Genomic DNA, 22,460 nt, shown 5'->3' with positions numbered 1-22,460 from the left:
GCACAGGCAAGCAATTATAAAAAAAATAACGTTGAGTTCAGTGTTTAGCGCATCACGAGAAAGTTAAATCTCAGCCTACATATATAAATCTTCGGCCTAAGCAGCCAGGTCATCTGCTCGCCTAGAAGGATACTGTAGCTATGTAAAAAGAGAACATTGATTTTTCCCATAACATTTCTGAGAGCAAATGAAATGGTTGATACTCGAAGGTGTATTCTTACTGGATTTAATCTTTTGACATTCGTGATAATCTGCTTTTATAGAGGCTGCAGAAAGGTTCAGTTTCCAGTCATTGGGAGACAGCTGCAGAGCACTCACTGGGTCACTAAAGTACGGGAAGCAAGCACATGGCACCTCTGGATGGTTCTGTTACTTAAAGAGACTGCTGTGGTGGAGCACCTCCCGGGCAGACCGGTACTTCAGCACCTCTTTGTAGAAATCAAGAAGTTTCTTGCGGGTGCTTTTTAAGGCTGGGGTGGTAGGCTTCCTCTTATATTGCATTTCCTTGATGAGTTTGTCTGCCACATAGTGCAGCCAGAGCACGTTGGAATGCGGGTGATATCCTGACCATGTGTTCCTGCATGGGGGAAAAAAAAAGGCAAGTGAGAAAAGTAAAAGGAAGAAACAGAGAAAAATAACAAGCCCCCCACATGGCAACTGAAGATCAGGAACACCAGAATTGAGTAATTCACAGAACTAATAAAGGAAATGTTGGCTTGTAGTTGAACACTGTGGTGAGGATTAGCCATTGCAGCAGGGAATTTAGGATGGTCATCACAAGACGTTTTGTTAATGTTAACAATCTTATGAGCAACATTTGGACTCAACGAGTGCCTGTGGGGCCAATAGGATTCGATCGAGAAAGCTACTGACTTGGGCAGTTTGCTTCTGTATCCAGGGTCTCGTTTCCATTATTTTTCTGAAGCTGAGCAGACCAGAGACAAATTAAACAACTGGTCTACATGCTAGTTCTACATAGACCACCCCGTGTATCTTTCCCCACTATTCCCCCCTCCAAACAATTGTCGAACAGCCCTAGATAAGCCTATGGAATTTGTGACCTTTGTATTAGGGAGCCTACAACTGAAACTATAGGAAAGTACAATACTTGAGGACCTTTCCTTATTTCTACACCTGATTAGGTCTAACATCACATACAATGAGATTCCAGCAGCAAGCGAAGGTTAATTACATGCTCCATGACATAACATTGATCATATCTACTTGCTCGTATTTTAAAGCTGGAGAAATAGGGACAGCATCAGGTAGAATGGAATCAGACAAGGGGGTTGCTGACGTCAACCAGAAGGCATGCCGGGTTGCGCATGTGACGCCTTCCAGATGTAAGAAATGGGATAGGTCTCAAAGTCACAAGCAAAGGTGCCTTAACATTGATGGGCTGCTGATAGATCGCTTCTATGATGCAGGACATTTAATATTTCTGATTGAATTTGGAATTTGAGACAAGCAGAACTACAAAATGAATGCGTTCTAGGTACAGCATGAAACACCAGAGGTCGAAAGAGCCAGAAGATAACAGTTTACGAAAACAAAAAGGTTGTGCATGCTCTCCACAGCGAGAAGACCATTTTTGAGAAGACATGATCTGAGTAGAAAACTGCTACATAAGCTTGGAACGTAGGGTATTGCACTGCCAATCAGGTATTACCCTGTCCCAAAAAACATGCTTTAGGAATCTTCAATCAAGGACAACAGTGCCAGCTGATTGCAGAAGGAATATTACAATCCTAGAGATTAAGTCTCTCAGGCACTTGAAATTTAGATATGTAGCACTGCTGAGTTCATCAGTGGGCAGCAACAACACTTATGGGCCCCAGGCTAAAATGAGGGATTACAGGGACAGTAAAAAACGAGTATTAGAAGTAGTCACCAACATGGCATTGAAGCTGAGTTCTTAGCCAATTCCTGTTCCGGTGGCAACTAGTTTGCATTAAAGGAACTACAGTGACTAGTTTCCATTAGAAAGAATGGTCATAGCAACACATCTGCATTATGTGACTTACACATCAAAAATATCACGTTCTGCGCAACATAATTCTAACACTGTTTCACAATCTATCTTTGATCGGGACGGTGGAATCTGGCAGACGTTGCTCTGTGTTGTACTTTAGACAGACAGACACATGCACACCAATGCTCGGAGAACAAGATACATTACCAGTGCTCTATTGATCGTCAATGATGAGCTGTAGTAAAAAATAGGTTAAATTTGAGGATTGAATGATCCTTTCATCAATTTGCTCTTGTGAAGTTGGGTTTGTATGGGGGCTTTGAAGAGAGGCTATGATGTTCTGCTGAGGATCAGGTTTGTGATGGTTGTATGAATGGCGGGTATATGAAGAGGAGTGTTTGGAAGGGGCAACGAAAAGGGACTTTGGAATGGAGCAATTAAAGCGTTCTGGACAGTGCAATGGAGGAGTTGTGAAGCCAGTGTCTGGATGGGGCTGTAAAAACAGGTTATTCACAATAGTGAATACTGTATCCATAATCCAATTTCCTCCATACTTATGGGATGCCATTAGCAATAGGGATGGCAGAAAGCTTTTGCACAGAAAATCAAATGTACATGCATTTGGTAATGTTCTTTTTGATGGATAAGTCATTCCTCCCACAGATTACTCATTTTGAAATATTATTGCCAAGAGCATATTGAGATCAGAAACCTTTACAATGGCCACCATGGGTTGTACTGCAGATCTGTCAATAAAACTGGACCCATTACAACCAATTACCTCAGTTTTTATGGTTTTCCTTGCAAAAGGCAGATTTGTCACTAAGAGCAATACTTTAGAGGGGGCAGACAGAAGGGTAGGTCCATGAAGAATCCATGGGGAGCAGGACTTATCCATCAGAAAGAACATTACCGAAGATATTTGTCAACCACAGATTCCTCATCTCTGAAAGACTCCCAAAGCAATACATAATTGAAGGACGGAGGCTAGCAAGGAACTAGCACCTGCAGCAAAAATACTTGACAGAGAGAGCAATGAAAACAAACGCCCTTGCCTGACAATGTGTCGCATGGCCTAAGTTACCACTGGACCAATGTCAAGAACAGGAACTCTGTAAGGGTTCTGGTAGAATGCGCCCCAAGACCGGCATTCATAGGTGCAACCGGTAATCCATTTGGTCAGAGTTTGTTTAGTTCTAATCATGAAGACTGAGGCAGTTTCAGGTGGAAAACCTCTGTGCTTGGGACAAAAAGACAACTCTCACAGAAAGGGGCCAGGACGACCAAATTTAAGGTGGACTCAAACCGCCTCAGTCTCCCAGGCACCAGGAGAGCAAGGGGTGAGGGGAGGAGGGAATCAGAGGGCACGAATTTGAATTCACAGGTTTAGTTGACAAAAAAATGCATCCCAAAAGCTCCCTTCAATTTTTTTGTTAATTGTATTTTCAAAGGAACAACAATTGAGCATTGACAAGCAGGAATAAACCGTAAATAAAATCCTTGCCTTATAACTAAAAATCATTACAAATAATTAATAGTAAATAAACTAAATATTACAATAATATCTCACATTATGTCTCAAAGAACAATGTAGTCATTACAGTTTATTCTGAGCTAAATTGAATTTAAACACAAGATACATACAAAGAACACATATTCCCACAAACACCTGCTCACATAACACAATCCAACTTCCCCCAGTTCATATCACAGCATAAGTACCTAGTCCAAAACTACCCATATAACTCCTTAAAGGATGTCCACAGATCCAAAAACTCCTCAGTCCTGTCTTGCCTTGAAAACATGACCTTATCAAAGCTAGAAAATATCTGCAATTCATTCACCCAGTCATTCACCTGCGTTTTATTTTCTCATCCCAGAGCTACAATATCTGTTTAAACGCCACCACTATCAATCCAGCGATAATGACTGCGAGCGAGCACACACCTGTCCACTTTGGATAGTAGGGTAGATAGCATAGGTGATCTAATAAAGGACATGCGCATTATCAGGTCTAACCTTTCTAAAACATCCTTCCAATAAGTGAACTCTTGTACAGGCCTATAAGGAATAGGGTGCCTTTTTCTATGCCACAACACCAGCACAGATCATTGTCCAACAGAACGAGTTTGTGCATGCGCAAAGGTGTCCAACACAGGCACGCAAGTATCGTCTGATGAATCAGTCTCAAATTCAAATCTAATCTTGCTCTAAAATCCGCTGTCAGTACACATTCCCAATGTCCCATTGAAATATTACTATTTAACTTTGCTTCCCGATTTCGCTGCAGTGCAACCCAGTGTTCAGTGTATGCCGGACTAAAAGGCATCATGTTAAGAAATGTCAAAATCATGAGCACTGGTGAATCAAAAATCATACACAACTCCCATTTGTCCTCAAACGGAGCATGCAACAACTCTCATCGATATAATAGTAACCTCTTGAGTACCCTATAACTCTCCAGCAGCTCACGCCTCCCCAACTGAAATCTACAGTGTAGTGCAGCAAAGCTCGTCTTACCTTCATTCCGCATAACATCCATCTTCAACACCCCATTCATAATCCAGCTCTGCCAGTGCAAAGACTGGTTTCAATCAGCAACGCTGGATTATGCCACAAAGAGGCCTCATAATTCAACCACCAAATCTGTCCATGATCATTCTGCCACGAAACATGTGCTATCCGAGTAGCCTCAATAGAAGGCAATTTTTACCCACATTTGGCAACTTCTCCAAGGGGATATAATTTGTTCAAGGTTTAGGGTGACATTATCTCCCTTTCAAAGTCCATCCAAATTGGAACCAAACTCATCTGATAGAACGTAATATACAGACTTCTGAAGTAAAAAAAAACCTTGTGGTAATATTCAAGATCTAGATATCCAAACCCACCTTCTTTGACACTACGTACCAACATCGCAGGATCTTCGGTCTTTTACCACTGCCCCATAGAAACCAGTGAAAAACCGTATCAATCGTCTGTAAAGCTTTCTTGGTAAATTTCAACGGAAGTGACTGCATAACATACAGCACTTAGGGAGGAGGGTCTTCTTTATAGTGTTTATTTTAGCCCAGCTCCTGTAATCTCTCCCATTTCCTCACATCTCCTGAGATAACTTCAATCACTTGTCCACATTAAAGCAGACCATCTTTTTCAGGTTTTGTTATAAAAAAAAAATATATATATATATATCCCTAAATATTTCACACATTGGTCAGACCACATACAGTTCCAAGAATCAAAATAACTTCAACAAGATGGAGAGAGCAGGAAAACCTCTGTTTTATCCCAGTTTATTTTATGTCCAGATAAACGTCCACATTCATCAAAGATTTGTTTCAGTAAAACACTACTCTCACCTGGACTAGACAAAAGTACAGTCATGTCATCAGCATAAGTAACACAGTGAATTCACTGTTTCCTATACATAGTCCATCAATCTCACTCTCCTGTCTGATGCGCGCTGCAAGAGGCTCAGGAGCAATTTTGAACAAAAACGTAGACAACGGACCCCCTGTCTCGTGCCCCATGTCAAGGTAATCTCTCCTGAACAAGCCCCATTCAGCCAGGCTCCCTTAATTTTAACTCTCTGGAGCAAAACAACCCACACTTCCTATTCAGGCTGGAAGTAAACAGGTTCGCAAAAACCAGGAAGAGGAAGAAGCTATGGACAGAATTAGTGGCCTTCCCTCTAAGGGGTGGACCATATTCAAGGAGGCTGCATCCCTGTATATTTGATTGAAAGGCACTACATACATGTATACCTATAACTGCCCCAATTAAATATAGCCATTGGGTTGAAAAGCACTAAGACTTCAAGTTGAGGGAGAATCCCAGATTGTCAAACGAGCCTTCTGAGATCATCTCTGGTGAGCATGCGTGGATCAGCCAAATGTGCAAGTATGTAAAGACAGGGAGAGGGTCCTTCCCAAGGTTAGCCACTCGAGGGGCTAAGGAAAGGCTGTTGAGCAGGATTGAAAAGTGGTATTCCATGCCCATATCACACATTTACAAGATTTCCGATACTTCAAGGGGATCCAGAGTTGAAATAGGCATACTGGAAATGCAGGCACATCCAGTCCTTGAGGTTCAGTTCTTCCCAGATATAAATTCAGGAGTTGTAGGTCAGGGATGGGTCACAGACCGTACCCACCCCTTCTTGAGTTCTGGAAAGTAGTGGGGATACTAGCACCTGCCACACTTTGCCCAATGTACCAGTGCTATTGCAGCCTTGCCGATGAGTTGGGCACCCCCTCCAGCAAGATCATCAAAATGAGGCAAGGGAGGAAAAAGGGTTGTCTAGTGGTCGCTGCAGGAAAGGGAGAAAGTAGCCCTGAAAAATGACCAGGAAGGCACAGGAATCGGAGATGTTTATTCTCTCTTGATGAAGCAATTGCAAGCTCTCTCCAACTAGGGTAGTGATGAAGCATTCCAAAATATAGCAATTTTGAGGAAGTTGACTATGAGGGGACTGAGGCAGCAAGATGGCTACCTTTAGGTGTCACTCGTCCCTTGTCGGGGAGAAAATAACACTGATGTAATTGTGCCTTTCTCCCTTGCAAGGTCTGACCTTTATTCCACTGAGGAAAGGAAGGAAGCGATGGGAAAGAAAAGTGCACCGCCCCTTCTTCCCTGACAAAAAGCAAAAGAAGTCTGCTGCACAACTAGCCCCAAGGACTTTGCCATTGAGTTCAAGTTATTAAACTCTCCAGCAAATCATCAACTCTGGTTCCAAACAAACTGCATGCCGAACAATATGGCCTGGATTTTGGGGCCAATGGCAGAGGTCCTCATTCAGAAAGGTCTATGGACTACTGCTCACCGTAGACCTGCCATGTCCAACAAAGCCTGCAAGATTTGTTTAGTTGTTGCTTTGCCATCAGCAACAATTTCTGCAAACAAATCTTGCATCTCAGTAGGCAAGTTGGTGAATGCCTCTTCTCAGCACTTCCAAGAGAGCATGAGAATAGCGGGCAAAGTGCAGGAGGCATTGATCATCCAGAGTTCCAGGTTCCCTGAGGCAAACAGTTTGCAGCCTAAGGCATCCATCTTTCGGCCCTTTGTCCAGAGGGCAAGGAAGGCAGCTTCCTAAAAACAACCCACAGGGGCTTTAACAATAAGGCTCTCAGGAGTTTGGTGAGTGCATCAGTAACCTTGGTGGGTGTTAGGGAGAATGCTCATCTATGGCTAATTTCCCTCACCTAGTGAGTCCCTCCAGCAGCTTTGCTGGACTTCTGGAGTTTATTTTCTTTCCACTTGGTAAGAGTGAGGGCTTTTCCCCTACTCTTACCTGTGTTTTGCTATGTGTTTCTATCTGTTTTTGTGATTGTGGACTCTGAAGTATGCCACTTCAGTAGCCCCCTTCTTTTTGTGTGTCACACAGCACCTTCAGTGCCGTGGCACTAGGTTGTCTTTACGACTTCCCTCGACTCCATTTCCGAGGCGACTACTGTCCCCCAAAAAAAAGGTAAAGTTACCATTAACTTTACTTAGTCAATCTACCACAGATCCAGTATGCCCCATCGTCCATGGAGTACTGGAAAGGGTTAATTTGTATCCCTTTTTTATCTGTACCTCCTAGAGCATTGCTTCGCTCCTTTAACATTTAGACTTGGCTGGTGGCAGTGGTATCTACCCTAACTTTTCTACCGCGATTATATTAGATAAACGTGGTACTGTTCTTGGCTATTATATTAGCCTCGAACATAAACCGGCTTGACCAAATCGTCTTTCGTTTGGCTCCGGTTGGGTTTATTCACCATTTCTTTTCCTTAAAGTCCTTCTTGTGTTTTACTTTGCGCGGCAAACAAGGTTCGTCTTCTTTGTTCACCATCTTTTTTTTCAGAAGCCCTCCACCAGGCGCCTGGGTGTCTAGGTGGGCTGAATGTGAGGGAGGGGTGTAGTCACCCCCTGCACAGGGTATCCTAGGAAACCCAAGTCACACTTTGCCATGATTGGCTGAGGTGGTTGTCCAGGTTAACGGACATGGATCTGATCATCCAGTCATCAAGAAAGGGGTACAAAAAAATCCCCTGAAGCTGAGGTGAGCTATAACCACTGTGAGGACCTTGATTAATAACCATGGGATTGGTTCAGTCAAAAGGGAAGACATTTCCACTGAGGTTGACCGGCCATTTTCACTGAACCCCGGGAATTTCCAATGTTCGTTCATGATGGAAATGTGAAAGTAGGTGTCCTGAAGATTGAGACGCCAACCGATCAGCCACCTGGAGAAACTCCAAGATGTCAGGAATCTTTAACATGTGGATGGCTTCCAACATGGCAGAAAGAATTTTATTTAGAAATGACAAGTCCACAATGGGAGGTACCAGGAATAAAGTACCTGGCCTCTTTGGTGTTCTTGGATCTTTTCAATGGCACCCAGAGAAAGTTTTCTGAATCTCTAGGAGGAGTTTAGGGGTTACCCGCTGGTGACTTGGCGGGTACGCTGATGCAATTGCCAGAAGCCTCAGAGTATTGATAAAACCCACAGTTGTGCGTGGTCTCTCAACACTTATGATAATATCCCCCTGAACAGTGAGAAAGAAATATTTACAATACAACTGGGCTCAGATGCCATTGCCAGAGAGGCTGCCAGTGAGAGGCCTAGGAAGTAACAACCATAGGCTAGCTGTCTGGATTTAGAAGGCTTGGGGGAATAGACAAACAAACCATACGTTTTAATCAAAGCAGAGATGGAGGATAAAGACATAACAGTTTCAGGTCTAACATACACTGTTTTAAGATCTCATTTGTATTGGGAGCATACAATGTCTTCCTGTAGGGCAATTTCCTTAGTTTACATATTCAACCTAAGAGAAATACACTGGTGCCATAGTGACTGGTGACAAAATCTATATCAGTGCATCCTGTAAAATGGTGCATGTCATCATATGCACGCTTCATATTTGGTGCAATGCTGCCACTCAAAGGCCAGCCACGCTCAGGGACACTTATTTTCCATTTAATGCAAACAAAGTGCATTAAAGCCTATAGTAATTAAGGTGCTTTTTAATGATATGCCGTTGTACACCAACTAGTTTCAGCTGCTCCCACTATGTATGGCTGTCTTCATCAGGGTTCATCGGAATGCACCTTTCAAAATAACATGTGTGCGTTATAAATAAAATATATTCAAAATAATAAAATACACTGCATTTCATGTATTCATTTCAGTCTATGCATATTGGCAGGATAGTTAAATAAAGAGGTAAAATCCCCCCGAATGCATATTGTTTTTGATACATTGGATGACAATTTCTTTCCTTTGTTCAGTCTTTTTTTTCTTTGTTTTTTCCTACTGTGTAAATGTTACGGGTGGAATATAGGCTCTTTTTCTTATTTTTAGAATAGCGCTGCACCACAGCAATCTAGGGTGTGAATATATCAAATGGGGATAAATTAGTACTTGAAACGTAAAGGTATTTGATGGACATGTTTTAGTAAAATTGGAAAATATACTTTTTCAAGTCACCTTCTCCAAAGATGCCTCTTTCCTGGGTGTGGGAATGCCCTCCTCCCAAGTACGGCATCTAGAAGGGGTTTCTTATGATTTGACTTGTGGGGGTCCTAACAGCACCTTTGCTGATCACTTACGAATAGCTTTGGGATTAATAGCCTGGCAGAAACAGCACTCTGAGACCTCGCAGTCGACCCCTAAACACCAGATGCGGACATATTAAAGGTACATTGCCTGCACCACTTGAATCCCGAGATCTTCAAATAACAAGCAAGGTAAAATTCAGAAACAACGCAGAGGAAAATCTCCAAGGAGAGCATTCCTGGTACAGTGTGTGAGCAAGCAGTAAAATGCAACTGAGATCACGGGGTGTGGTGTGCCGATATATGTCTGAAGTCTGCCGCTTCTGAAGCCATGGAGGGACCCATCGAAGAGGATCGGTGTTGAGCCACACCTCAACGCCGGCAGGCAATATGTTTCCAGGAACAGATGTCCCTGTCTAGGATGAATATCCAAGATGAGGAATCTTTGGGAAGAGGCAATTAATTAGAATGTGGATTTGGTCCTTTGTGATTGAAATGCCTCGCTGAAGGCAAGGGGATGCCAGAGTTGGTGCACAGCGATTGGCTGGCTGCCCAATGTTTGAATGCACCTTGGTGTGCAAAATTTGACCTGTCTTCCGAATGATAACGAAACACCTATAACCCACCCAGATCGTCTCACTGCTCTAATCCAAACCTGTACTTTTGGAAGGCCTATTGCGCAGGGAAATGGCTGAAGCTCTGCACCAGCATCTTAAGTGTCTCAAGGAATCAGCAGGCGAAACTCTGCCTCACCAGTAACCACGAAGGAACAAGTTTGCAGCACTCCTGTTTGACCCGGTGGGGACAGGCGGATCACCTCACCTGCCCAAAGTCCCAGTGTCAATGAAGCGCCTGACTGTGCCTTCCGTTAGAGCAGTTTTTCTGAAGTTCAACCCAACTTCATCAAAACTATTCAATGACAGTACAAGACTCCACTTTTAGTATAAGGCTGTACCACACGAGTTTGTGGTAGCGTAGACAGAGCCGCCAGGCTGTAGACCGGTACAAAGAATCTGTAACACACAAATGAATAAATAGAAACACTGACAACCAGACGTATTATACAAAATAAAGGTTCATTTTTAAATACAATTAGGACAAGTTAAGGCTTGGGGTAAGTACTGGTCAACATCATAACACATTATAATAAAAAAAAAAAACAATGCTTGAAGGTATACAGACCAAAGCATATACTCTTATTTGGAACACCTATGGTTCGAGGCAAGTCAAACCTTTTTAAACACATTCAGTATAGGACACAGCTATTCTTGGGTAGTAAAACCAAAGGTTACTTTCAGATTACATTCAGTAATACCAGGGTAATAGACCCTAACAGTTCTACCGTGATGCTCAGCAAGAAATCAAATAAGTCAACTGGACAATATACATTTTGTGAATAGCGGAACACTTATTCTAGGTACAGTAAAAACCTTTAACTATTTTTGTGATAACACACAGTTATACTAGGTGAGTAAAACCTAATGATGTAATTTTCAATTACAGGTGCTTTTGAGATCAGTGAAACACAAATTGATATGAGCATTAACTCGTGTAACTTATTTAAGGATGGCACACAGATAACTCAAGGCAAGTAAAACCCATATACTTTTTCAAGAAGCTATCAACAACGTGGGGCAGGTATAAACCTAAAATTGTTTTTGCGTCTGTCTAAAACAGACAGGGAAAGCAAAACCCAGTATCACTCTTTATAAGTGAATGCAGACAAACTGGACAGGCTAACAGCAAGTCAGGGGAAGCAAAATCCAGTTGTGAAACTTGCCCACTAATTATTTTGAAAGAAATAGTTAAGTGAAGTCCACAGCATTACTTTTGGGGAAGAGGCACAACCAGTTCACAGGTGAATAGAATAACCTTATATCTACTGTTCAGAATAGCAGAACGTTTCTAAAGTAAGTAAACCAGCTTTACATATACTTTCCAGAAAGGTTACACCATACTTTCTTATAATGTGAAGACAGTTTGAATCCTCTAATGAAATCTAGGTACCCCTTTCCCAGCAGTAAAAGTGTTCAACAAATTACAACCTATAAGGGGAAAAGCAATTCCAAAGTCAATAGATGTAGAAGGGGGCCTGTAAGGAGCCAGGACAGCCAAAGTCAATCTGAGTACATCAATAGTGCTGATGCACTTCTTGGACAAAGTCTTTCACACAGTCAGGTAGTTAAGGAAAATCACTCAAGGAACACACGCAGCTAAGCCTGTGCAAGGGGAGCTGAGATGAACTCCAAATGTTAAGCAAGTTTCCTTATCAAGTAAGAAAGCGTGACTAATGGCAATAAGGTAAGTACCCTAAACCCCCACAGTACCTCTGGTTTGAAGTAAGTGTTCCAGCTGGATTCCTCCTTGATACAGCCAAGCAGAGCCTGGTTCCTGTGCCTCAGTCGTGGGGCAAGAGGGAGGACTTCTGGCGGGCTCCTGCAACAGTACTCGAGAGAGGGCTTCATCAGCTATGGATTTTCTAAGATTCAGCAGCTCTTTGTGGTTTCAGCTCCTTTCAAACAGCATTGATGAAGAACGAATCGCCGGTCGGATTCTCGTCGTTACAATGGTCCAGCACTATGGGGACGTTTCAGACTTGAATCGTGTCTCTGGAGTTCCAGCAGGATGCCCACAAAGTTTCAGCGAGATTTGGAATTCGGAAGACCGAGCACCGCCAGATGGCTCGAGGTCCCAGGGTATTGGGGTATTGCAGCACTGCACGATTGAAGCACAATGTGGGATGGCTCAAAATGCCAGTCTCCTTGTGTCTAGTGGGACTCACCAGGCTCTGGGTCGTCGTTTTCGGAGTACCCAGGTCGATTAGAAGGAAGGGCTTCAGCAGGCTCAGGTTTCACAGAAGGATCTCCGGTCACTGGAAATTTTCTCAGCCGCTTTTCCTTCATCATCCTCTTCGGTTTTAGTTCCAGTGGTCGACTGTATTCAGAGTATTTAACAGGAACTACAGCACAACTACAGCACAACCTCTGCATTTTCTCCCTGCATTTTACAACAAGGGGCTGTATGGTTTCCCAATCAGGCCAGCCACCCTCCCGCCCCCTCCCACTGGGATTTGTCCCCTTTCAAGCAAAGAGGAAGACAATGAGCTGTAGAGTTTTGGACACCTCCTTCGCTTCCTGCCTTCACAGAAAGACTGGAGCCTGGGCCGGGACTCCCACCGAAGATAAAAATCACACAAAGGAATTTCCCACCCTGGATGTCAGGAGAAGAGAGAAGAAAGGACAAGAAACACTAAAATGGTGAAAAAAAGTCAGAGGCCATTTTGGAAAAAATGAGCACCCTTGGGTGCCTTTACTGCAGCTGTGCAAACAGTCTGTGATAAAGGTGCACCGAATTAATCAAAGGTATCACTGCCACCAGCCATTAAAGGTAAGCTTGCCCCTGTAACAGAATTGTTACAGTTTTAAGTGTGAAAAGGGGATACATTGAATCTCCCCAGCACTCTACATAAGGTGCGGTGTGCTGGTTTCACCTAATAAAATGTAAAAGGGATCCAAAGATCATTTCTATCCTTGGGAACTGTAGTTCTCACAAGGTTAGCCAGAGAAAGTTAAAAGGGGGAGCCCAAAGGGCAACCCAGCAACAATAGGCAGTATGTGTCAAAAGTTGTCAAAGAGGATACAATTAAAAAGGCACTATGGAGAGTCTAAAAAATGACACCCATAAAAAGAGTAACAGACTGTGTGAGTGTGGAAAACAGTTCAGACTCAGGGAGGTATAGGGAAAATAATCTACCAGTAAAGCAAAACGTTCTGGGGTTGACACAGGTCAGGATGATTTATCATTACTATGAAAATCATACCCAGCACGTTCCATCACCATTCACCAAAGTGTGAGACCGTTTGTTGCAGATAATCTGGCTCAGCGACTGCTGGACAGGAATGTCCTCATGTGGGGACACCTAGCAAGTGTCCAGGCCCCATCTGGGTAGGTCTATGAGCTCATTCCGCCAGTTGTTGTAGAACCTGCGGTATGGCCCGTTAGGAATGAGATGCAGACACAAGGGTTTCATGGCTTCGGTCACATTTTTTGTTTCAAATAAAAGGGAGTTGGGAAATGCCTCTCTGTCCCTGCTTTAAGAGGTGTTTCCCCGGCCAAATCCAAAACTAAGGGTGTGTCAACAGACAGAATGTTCAAAGCAACTGTGCCCAAAGTACTGTTCTGGCTTTCACATTCTAAAAATCGACTCGAAGTTGAAAAGGGAAAATGTCTTTGGCCTTTAGTAGTGTATGAATGCTCAAAAAGAAAAATGCATACCTCCAACTCAAAAGTTCCAGAAGGATACAGTTCCTTTGTTACAGAGGGTGGATCCTTTCCCCTGGATTTCTCTTCACTCGGTTTTATATCCAAGAATATCAGTTCCTTGAGTTTCTCTTGATCAACACAACTGGTGAAAACTCATATCCTTAAAGTTTAAAATGCAGTGAAAATAAATCCAGGGGAAGGAAGCCATCCTCTGAAACTGCAAACTTTATCAATTTGGTACTACTTGACTCTGGGTCTTCATCTTGTTATGGTACGACGTCCTTTCATCGCCTGCATTTTCATCCCATGGCATTTTAACGTGCATATTACAACGAATATGCTCATCAAATTTTTTGGGGGTAGAGAGGGGGAAAGGGCAGATAAGCGTTTGGGCGGGAAGGCAATAGTCAAAAATAACTGTGGGAGGGGAGTCTAGGGGTCAGAGGGAACCCCTCCCCCCCAAAACAAAAAAAATACGATGAGCATTTTCATTGGAATGTACATGTTTAAGTGACAGGGGATGAAATTGCAGGGGACGAAATGACATGGAACCCTTGTTAGGATAGCTGGTGTAATCTCCTGCATGTTTTCGGTTCTTTAATATGTTTCCATAGCCTTTTTGTATTTCTTATGTGCTCTTGGCACACTATGTTATACACAACTTTCAACTTGACCATGCCTGGTATGTTTTTCTGCCAGGGCTTTTTCATATAAACATGCTCATAACTTGCATCTGCCTGTTAGACTCTCCTGCCAGGGCTTTTCATATATATGTATTTAATTCGCACCTTTAATTTGCCTGGTATAGTCTCCTGCTGGGGCGTTACTCATGAGGGCACTGCGCACACTTCCAAACTCTTATATTTGCTTTCTCTTCTTTTGTATCTGTCTGGTATACTATCCCGCCAGGGCTTCTCTTATATATGTATTGCATACACTCTTAAACTTGAGTCACTTACATTTGTTCCATTCTCCCTTTTTAAACAATGCACACTTGTTTTTTCTCTTTATTAACAATTATTCGGGTTTGGCACGGCTGGCAATACGCCCCAGTATCCCTGCCTCTTGCTGGCGTATTGCGTTTCTTCCGCGGCAAGACAGTGGCGGTCGTTCAGCGTTTCCTTCAGTCTCGAAGCCTCTGCTTCTCTGCCCTGTGGTTCCCACTGGGCTCTTCTGCGTCGTTTCAGGAAGGCGGAGGCTGCCTTCCAACACCTGCAAACACCCAGAAGCCTTGCGTCTCCTTCTGGTGTTCCCACAGCATGTTCGGGTCGCAGTTAGCATTCCTTCTCCTTCTCGACGAGCCGGGTGGATCCACAGAACACTCTTCGGTCTCAAGGTCAATACAGAGAGGACCCGCGTTCCCCTACCAGCAGAGCACCTCCGTCAGCTGCTTTTCCTCTTTACATTTCTCAGCCGCAGGTATGCGCTCAGAAACACTAGAGCACAGCTTGTGCTCTTGGCCTCCATTGATTTGCATTACTCTTCTCATCTTCTTAGTCATAGTATTCTCGTATTTATGGGAATGGAAGTCCATTCTTGACTACTTGTATGTAAAGTCTGGTTAAGTGTTCTCGGTGATCTTTAAGGGCAAGTCAGTTCAGGGTAACTTGAAGGTAGAGTCTGGGTATGTAGACAAACACCTCTGTGACTATGGCTAGACTGAATCTAGACGGAATCGGCTCCGCTAGGGGTTCGACCATCAGTGCGAACAGAGGGGAAAGGCCACCCCCCGCCTCCTACCCTGACCCATCTGAACATGTCCGGAAAGACGACCATTATTACGGAGACGCGCAACCCGAGAGATATACAGTTAAGAGACCAGTGATAGCAACGCCTGCCACAACTCCCATTCGGCATAGTACTGAGAACAGGAAGGGCCACTCCATGGAATCAAAAGCCTATTCTGCATCTAGGAGGGCAGCAACCACTGAGGTGTGCTGATCCAGGGCCGAGATCAGGCCAAATACCCTATGTAGTCTGTATGACGTGGACCTCCCAAGGATAAAGTCCACCTGGTCGGCCTAGCCGCTTTGTGCCATTAACGGCGATAGTCTGGCAGCAAGAACTTTGCCAATATTTTATTATCGATATTTATGAGGGAAATCAGTCTATATGAATAGCAGTGTTCTGCGCCCTTCCCTGGCTTCAATAGGAGCATGACCACGTCCTCCCTCGTAGACTCGGGCAACTTCCCATCTCGCATGGCCTGCTGAAACACATTTAGAAGATATGGTGTCAGAGTAGCGAGAACGTCTTATAAAAATCGGCAGTGTAGCCATCTGGTCCGAGAGCCTTTCCTGAGTGAAGCGCCTGAATGGCATTGTGAATCCCCTGAGCCGTGACAGGGCTACACAGCCACTCCCTTTCCCCCTGAGGAAACAAATATAACGCTACCTGATCTAAATACCCATCTATCAGGGGCTGAGACACGGTTGTCTTGGTAGAGTATAAGGCACTATAAAATTCCACCATGCACCATGTGAAATCCTCATTTGTGTATTGCACCTGGGTGACAGGGTTGCCACCCAGTTTCATATGGCTGTGATGTGAGATGTATGGGCTTTCACCTATAATGATAATGCACAGGCAAGAAGTCGCCCGGGGCGTTGACCCTCTCTGTACAGGCAGAAAGATGTCTGCCTATGCAAAAATCTTACTTCCCTCCCACTGACTCTCTGAAAGTTTCAAACTCTTTGTGAAATTGCGCCTGGAGAGCAGAGTTATTAGCAAAGCCCGCTTCAGCCTCAATCCGTTAAAGTAAAGACTCACTTTTGGCCAGTTCCGCCCTAATTTGTCTTGAGAATACCGGCCTCCTTGGCAATACATTCCCTGTGGAGAACACATTTAAAGGCTTCCCAGAGTATAGAGTGAGAAGCCACTGTTCCCACGTTTCTCCAGAAAGAATTCCTAATATTCTCCCTAATGGAATCGGGAAACAATGTGTCCAAGAGACTACTATTGTTGAACATCCAAGATGTGCCACCACCTTCCCTACCTGGTATGACCATTCGTATTATAACTGGGGCATGGTCAGATAGCATGAGTGCTAATATAGAGCTGTCAGTGACCCAGCCAGCCTCCCTCTCTGAGACTAGGAAATAATCCAGCCTTGATGCAGATTGGTGTACGGACGACGTGTAGCCCCTTACTAGTCAATGACGGATCCTACAAACATCAACCGGATCCATAGTGGTACAGAGTTGTGGAAGCTTGTACGTGACTTTAGAGACCGGCCTGATTATCACTCCGGTTCTGTCTATGTCTGGGTCAAGTATTGCATTGTAATCACCCATCCAGAGAATGACATTTGCCAAATATTTCTGCAACTTTGTCTCAACCCACACCAAAGCTTTGAGGGAGTCAATGTTGGGCTCATAGTAGTTGACAACATAACTGCCTAGACTGGAGTACATCTATAACGATTAACGCCCTTCCCTCAGCATCCTTAACCATTTTCATAAAGAAAACCCAACGCACACCGTGTAACAATACAGACACCCCAAGAAAATGAGAGTATGAAGAGAAATACCTATGGCAACCCAGAAATTGTCAAATTTTGTCTCATCTCCCGGGGAGAGGTGACATCAATGTGGTGTCTTTGCATGTACAGCAACACCTTGTGTGCCTTTGATGGGCAATTAAGCATGCAAATATTCCAGGACATTCAATGCATCCAATCAGCCATCACTTGCAACCGATAGTATCAAGATCACGGCTGGACTTTGAAAGGGTATTAGTCCCCTCCCACCAAATTCTGAACGTAAACGGAACATTTTAAGCTCTCCACATTGCTGAAGAGTTACAGCTGTCCCTCAATAATGGTTTGCTGTGCCACCATAGGACCGATTTGATTCAGCTGCCACAAAAAACAGAAATAAACATACATCCAAACTCAAAACCAACAATACCCCTTATCTCCCCCCCCCACTCCCACCAGCAACGCCAATCTGCCAGCTACATCCCCTCCCCAAAACCCACAATAATTCTTGCAGCGGTGCAGGAGGACACCTAGAAGCCCAGCCACCCCAACAACCCTATTGAAAACTATGACGGCACCACTCAGGTGCAAACAGAGTTAATCACCACCAGTAAAATATCAGCCAATCCCCTCTCCATGGGAACCCTTCAACCCCTCTTGTTTGCCGGCTTTTGAGGCTCCTGAGACAGTGAGACCAAAAAATCAGATGTGTCCTCAGGGGACTGGAAGAACATGGCCTGACCATTGTGTTCAACGCACAGCTTTGCAGGGAAGAGTATTGCCCATCTTAGATCTTTCTCTCTGAGTCTTCATTTAACGTCTGTACATGTTCTCCTGGAGGCTTGGACCTTATTAGAAAAGTCTGGGAAGAAGCATATTTGAACATCCTGGTATATTAGAGTGGCTATCTCGTGAGCTTGATGTAAAGCATAGTCTCTGTCCCTGTAGTTGACCAGCCTGGCTATTATCGGTCTGGGTGCTGCGCCAGGAACCAGTTGCCTTCCTCCTGGGATTCGATGCGCTCACTCAACCACGAACGCTGAGAAAAGCCCCCCTTGCCCAATGTCTCTAGCAAGATAAATTCCACCAGGAGCTCCATTGATCCAGTGTCTGCCGATTCGGGAACGCCCATTATTTGCAGGTTATTCCACTGTGATCTGTACTCAAGGTCATCCTGCTTGTTAATGAGGTCCTTAAGACATTCTTTTCAAATGGATATTTCGCTGGAGGCAGCCGTGGTTTCATCCTCCACTCTTGAAAGTCTTGTTTCAGCTTTATCCAATCTGTCCCCATGTTTGCTCAACCCGATTTGCATATGGGTCAACTTTACAATTTAAGGAATAGGTATCCAGCTTGTTATCAACAGAAAGGAGGCTTGCCTGCAGATGTTCAAACATGTGCTTAATGTTATGCATATTATCTGACGTTGCCGGGTGCGTAGGGCCACTGACCACTGCTGCCCCTGCGTCTGACACAGGAAATGGACTGTCCTGGTAAGAGGCAGTGAATTGTAACTTGGACTGGCGATTATCCGATCTTCATCTTGCCTTAGTGCTGCCCCAGACAGCTTTGACACCGCTATGTAGAGGTGGAACAAGTTTGCTGTCAGCAGATGGTAACAAGAGAGAACAGAGTGCAGGAATAATGAGGCTGATACATCACCTACAGTGTCACTGGAGCCCCCAGAGAACACCTCCTCATCCAATACAGCACATGATCTAGGTCCAGGTTGAGGGCCACCCACTGCCACCTTGGCCACCAATCCAAAGCAGCACGGAGCCGCCTGGGCTCCGTATGTCTCTGCAAGTCCTCTGGGCCTTCGTATGTGGAGCACCGCGAGGAATGGGTCTCCCAGTTGAACCAGTCACTCGCAGGGTGGTCCCCACTCGCCCACCTCAAACAGCAGGCCAGGTGTGTTAGTATATGCAAATCCTGGAAGTTTGTGGGGGGCACTGCGCCCGCTGCTCAGTAGATGCACTGCAGCAGTGACAGTAACGTGGGGGGGAACCCAAGTGTTAAAGCTGGTGCTGTCATCAGAGTGGAGCGGCTCCCGCACCGAGAAAATGCAGGTGTCCGGTGCAGCACAGGCCATAAGCATTCCACCAGCAATAGTGGTTACTCACCGCCTGTCTGACGGAGCTTATTGCAAGCAGCTCGGGCTGTGCCACTCCGCTTCCAGCTGCTAGTGGTTGCCGGGGTCTGCAGTGCGGGTCCCCTGGCAGTAAACCACACCTCGTCCTCCAGCCAGTGTTAGCGGGGAGAATGGAGGGACAGACCCCAAACCGTTGTGGCGACCCCGGGCCTCGAGATCAAGACAGTTAATCGGCCAAGGCAAGAATGCTGTGAAGGGATCTAGCTCTGCGTGATTAGGTTCTCCGGGCTACCCAGAGTGTAAGGGGTCAAAGGTCGCTGGGAATCACTTCAAAAGTGCTGTCTGACTGTGGATTTAGACTTCATTGATGTGGGCCGCCGGGAACTCACGGGAACGTGGCCATCTCAAGCCCCCTCCGTTTTCATGAGTTTTAAAAGGCAAGCCAGATTTTGGCAGCTTGTATACAGATCTTAAAGGTTTTCAGTACCCTTTCTAGGTGGATGAAGGGAGGGATGACAATATGCCACTAAGGCATTGGGCATGGATGGGGTATCCTCAAAAGAAAAATGGGGATACCATGCCTCGTCCGATGATGCCATGATACTCCCCCGGAGGCAGTCTACACCCATGTGATCCTCCCTCATACAGCTGCCCCCAGGATCAGGTAGTGGCTGCAGTCCCCTGGGCCTATGGGAAGAGGTAACCGCCAGGAAAGGAGTGATGACACCATAGGATTCATCACAGGCCCCAAGGACAAATCATCAATAAGCCTTCCTCCCCTGAGGACTCCCGACACCAAAACTAAGCATCTCCAGTGAGTGCCAACCGCAACTCTGAATACCTGACACCTACTCCCCGCGCTACTGGCTCAGACCAGTGGCGGAGCTGGCATCTTTCATGGTTCTAAGGGTCTGCTGGTCTCCTCTGCACCAGTGCACCATCACTGAAGCCTTCCCTGGCTTCAGGACCATCCCTGGTACAGTCTCCTAGAATCTAGGATTCTACTTGCTTTCCTCTGGCATTGCTTGAAGGATTATTTACCTTGATTCTCATTCGGGGTTCCCCTTCTTCAGACGTAAGGGTCTGCCACCCTTCAGATTTGACCGGAAAATTGGGTTACACGTTTTACAAAAGGTGAGTCCTTGCTCATCAAGGAACACACATTTTTTGCAATCTTTGTCCCAATGACTTTCCTTGAACTGCTTTTTTCTCTCCTTTCTAAAAAGATAGAAAAGGAACAAGTTACTTACCTGTAACTGTTATTCTCCAGCATGGGTCTGGCATGGATTCACATGCTCATGAAGAGTCCCCGTCGTCAGGCTGGGAATCCTCGGTAAAGAAAAATCAGTATCAGTTTCGTTTCTGATCTGTCTTTCGTAGTAGTAACCAATCACTGATCTCTGCGTCATACTGACCACAGCCAATGACTGCCATCTCCCTAAGCCCTGCCTCTGGCAGCCATCTTCAGATTTGGTAGCACGTGAAGTGGCAGTATGACCAAGTGAAGAGCCGCAGAGGGGTAGGCGGGAGGGTTCGCATGTGAATCCATGCCAGACCCATGCTGGAGAACAACAGTTACAGGTAAGTAACTTGTTCCTTCTCCAGCATGGGATCTGGCATGGATTCACATGCTCATGAATAAAAGAATACATAGCAGTACACACATGCACAACCACGGGAGGTGGCAAAGGCTCAACATTAAGCATTACATCCAAAACTCAACATTAAGCACTTCTTACCTCCTCACCAGGCTCACTTTAGGCGAACAGGTTGCGAAGCACTGCTTGGCCGACCCTGGACTCCTCCCTGGAATCCCGGTCGACGCAGTAGAATCTCGTGAAGGTGTGCGTCGACCTCCACGTAGCAGCCCTGCAGATGTCTAGCAAGGGCACACCAGATAGGAACGCCGTGGTAGCTGCAATCGCTCTGGTGGAATGGGCTCTCGGACGGCCAGGCAGCGGTCGGTTTGCCAACCGATGACAGTACATGATACAGCCGGAGAGCCATCTGGAAATGGAAGCCTTCGAGAGAGCCTTCCCCTGATTGACAGGTCCAAAGTTCACAAAAAGTTGTGACGTCTTCCGAAAACTCTTCGTGCGGTCCACGTAGAACTTCAGCGCTCTAGCCACATCCAGCGAGTGCAAAGTCCTTTCAGCAGGCGACGAAGGCGACGGGAAGAAAACAGGCAACACCAAGGGTTTGTTGAGGTGGAAGTCCGACGGCACCTTAGGCATGAAGGAGGGGTGTGTCCTGAGCACTACCCTTGTGTCGTGAAAAGTCAAGTACGGGGGGCTTGTAGGAAAGGGCCTGGATCTCTCCCACCCGTCGTGCGGAGGTGATGGCCACAAGAAACGCTGTTTTCCACGACAAGAACTTCAACGGAGCTGAGTGCAGAGGCTCGAACGGAGGTCCCATGAGCTTGGTCAGCACCAGGTTGAGCTCCCACACCGGGGCCGGAGCCTTCACCGGCGGGAACGATCTGAACAGTCCCTTCATGAATTCTTTCAACAGACGATGAGGCCACAAAGACGTCTGTCCCGTGGTTCTGGTGTATCGGGAGATCGCAGCAAGATGAATCTTGATGGAAGCGTGAGCCAGTCCAGCCTTAGCCAGCGTCAGCAGGTACGGCAGTACTTGAGGAGCCGTAATCCGTAGAGGGTTAATCTTCTGTGCGTGGCACCAGACAGAGAACCTCTTCCATTTGTGTCCGTAGCATTTAAGAGTTGAGGACGCCCTGGCCTTTGCAAGAACCTCTCTGCAGTCGGCTGGTATGTCGTAACCTCCAAACTCTAACGCTGCAGGAGCCAGGCCTGCAAGTTCAGCGACTTCGGGTCGTGATGGAGGATGGCGCCTCCTTCCCTGGAGAGAAGATCCGCGTCCACTGGCAGCTTGATTGACGGGGACGCTGACAAGTCCAGAAGGTCCGGGAACCATATCTGCCTCGGCCACGCAGGTGCGACGAGGATCATCCTGCACCGTGACCTCCTGAGCTGGTTGATGAGCCGGATCAGCAGCGGCAATGGAGGGAACGCATATAGGAACAGGTCCTCCCAGGGGAACGAGAAAGCATCGCCCAAGCTCCTCGTCTGGAGAAACCTACTGGCGAACCTCTG

The 22,460-nt window shown here is 45.6% G+C and overlaps 1 protein-coding gene across 2 annotated transcripts in view; it reads right to left on the bottom strand.

Annotated features, from left to right (window-relative positions):
* Positions 1–210: 210 nt before the first annotated feature.
* Positions 211–22,460, bottom strand: part of HASPIN (histone H3 associated protein kinase) — a 734,185-nt gene continuing 711,935 nt past the window's right edge. For both annotated transcript variants that reach the window (XM_069604709.1, XM_069604710.1), the window contains one exon: positions 211–577. In XM_069604709.1, coding sequence (XP_069460810.1) covers positions 370–577 — 208 coding nt within the window. In that variant the 3' untranslated portion in view covers positions 211–369. The remainder of the gene's footprint in view (positions 578–22,460) is intronic.

Source organism: Ambystoma mexicanum, chromosome 1p (genome assembly GCF_040938575.1).
Source record: "Ambystoma mexicanum isolate Mex_15411 chromosome 1p, UKY_AmexF1_1, whole genome shotgun sequence".
Lineage (NCBI taxonomy): Eukaryota > Metazoa > Chordata > Amphibia > Caudata > Ambystomatidae > Ambystoma > Ambystoma mexicanum.
This window is presented reverse-complemented; position numbering and strand designations above follow the sequence as displayed.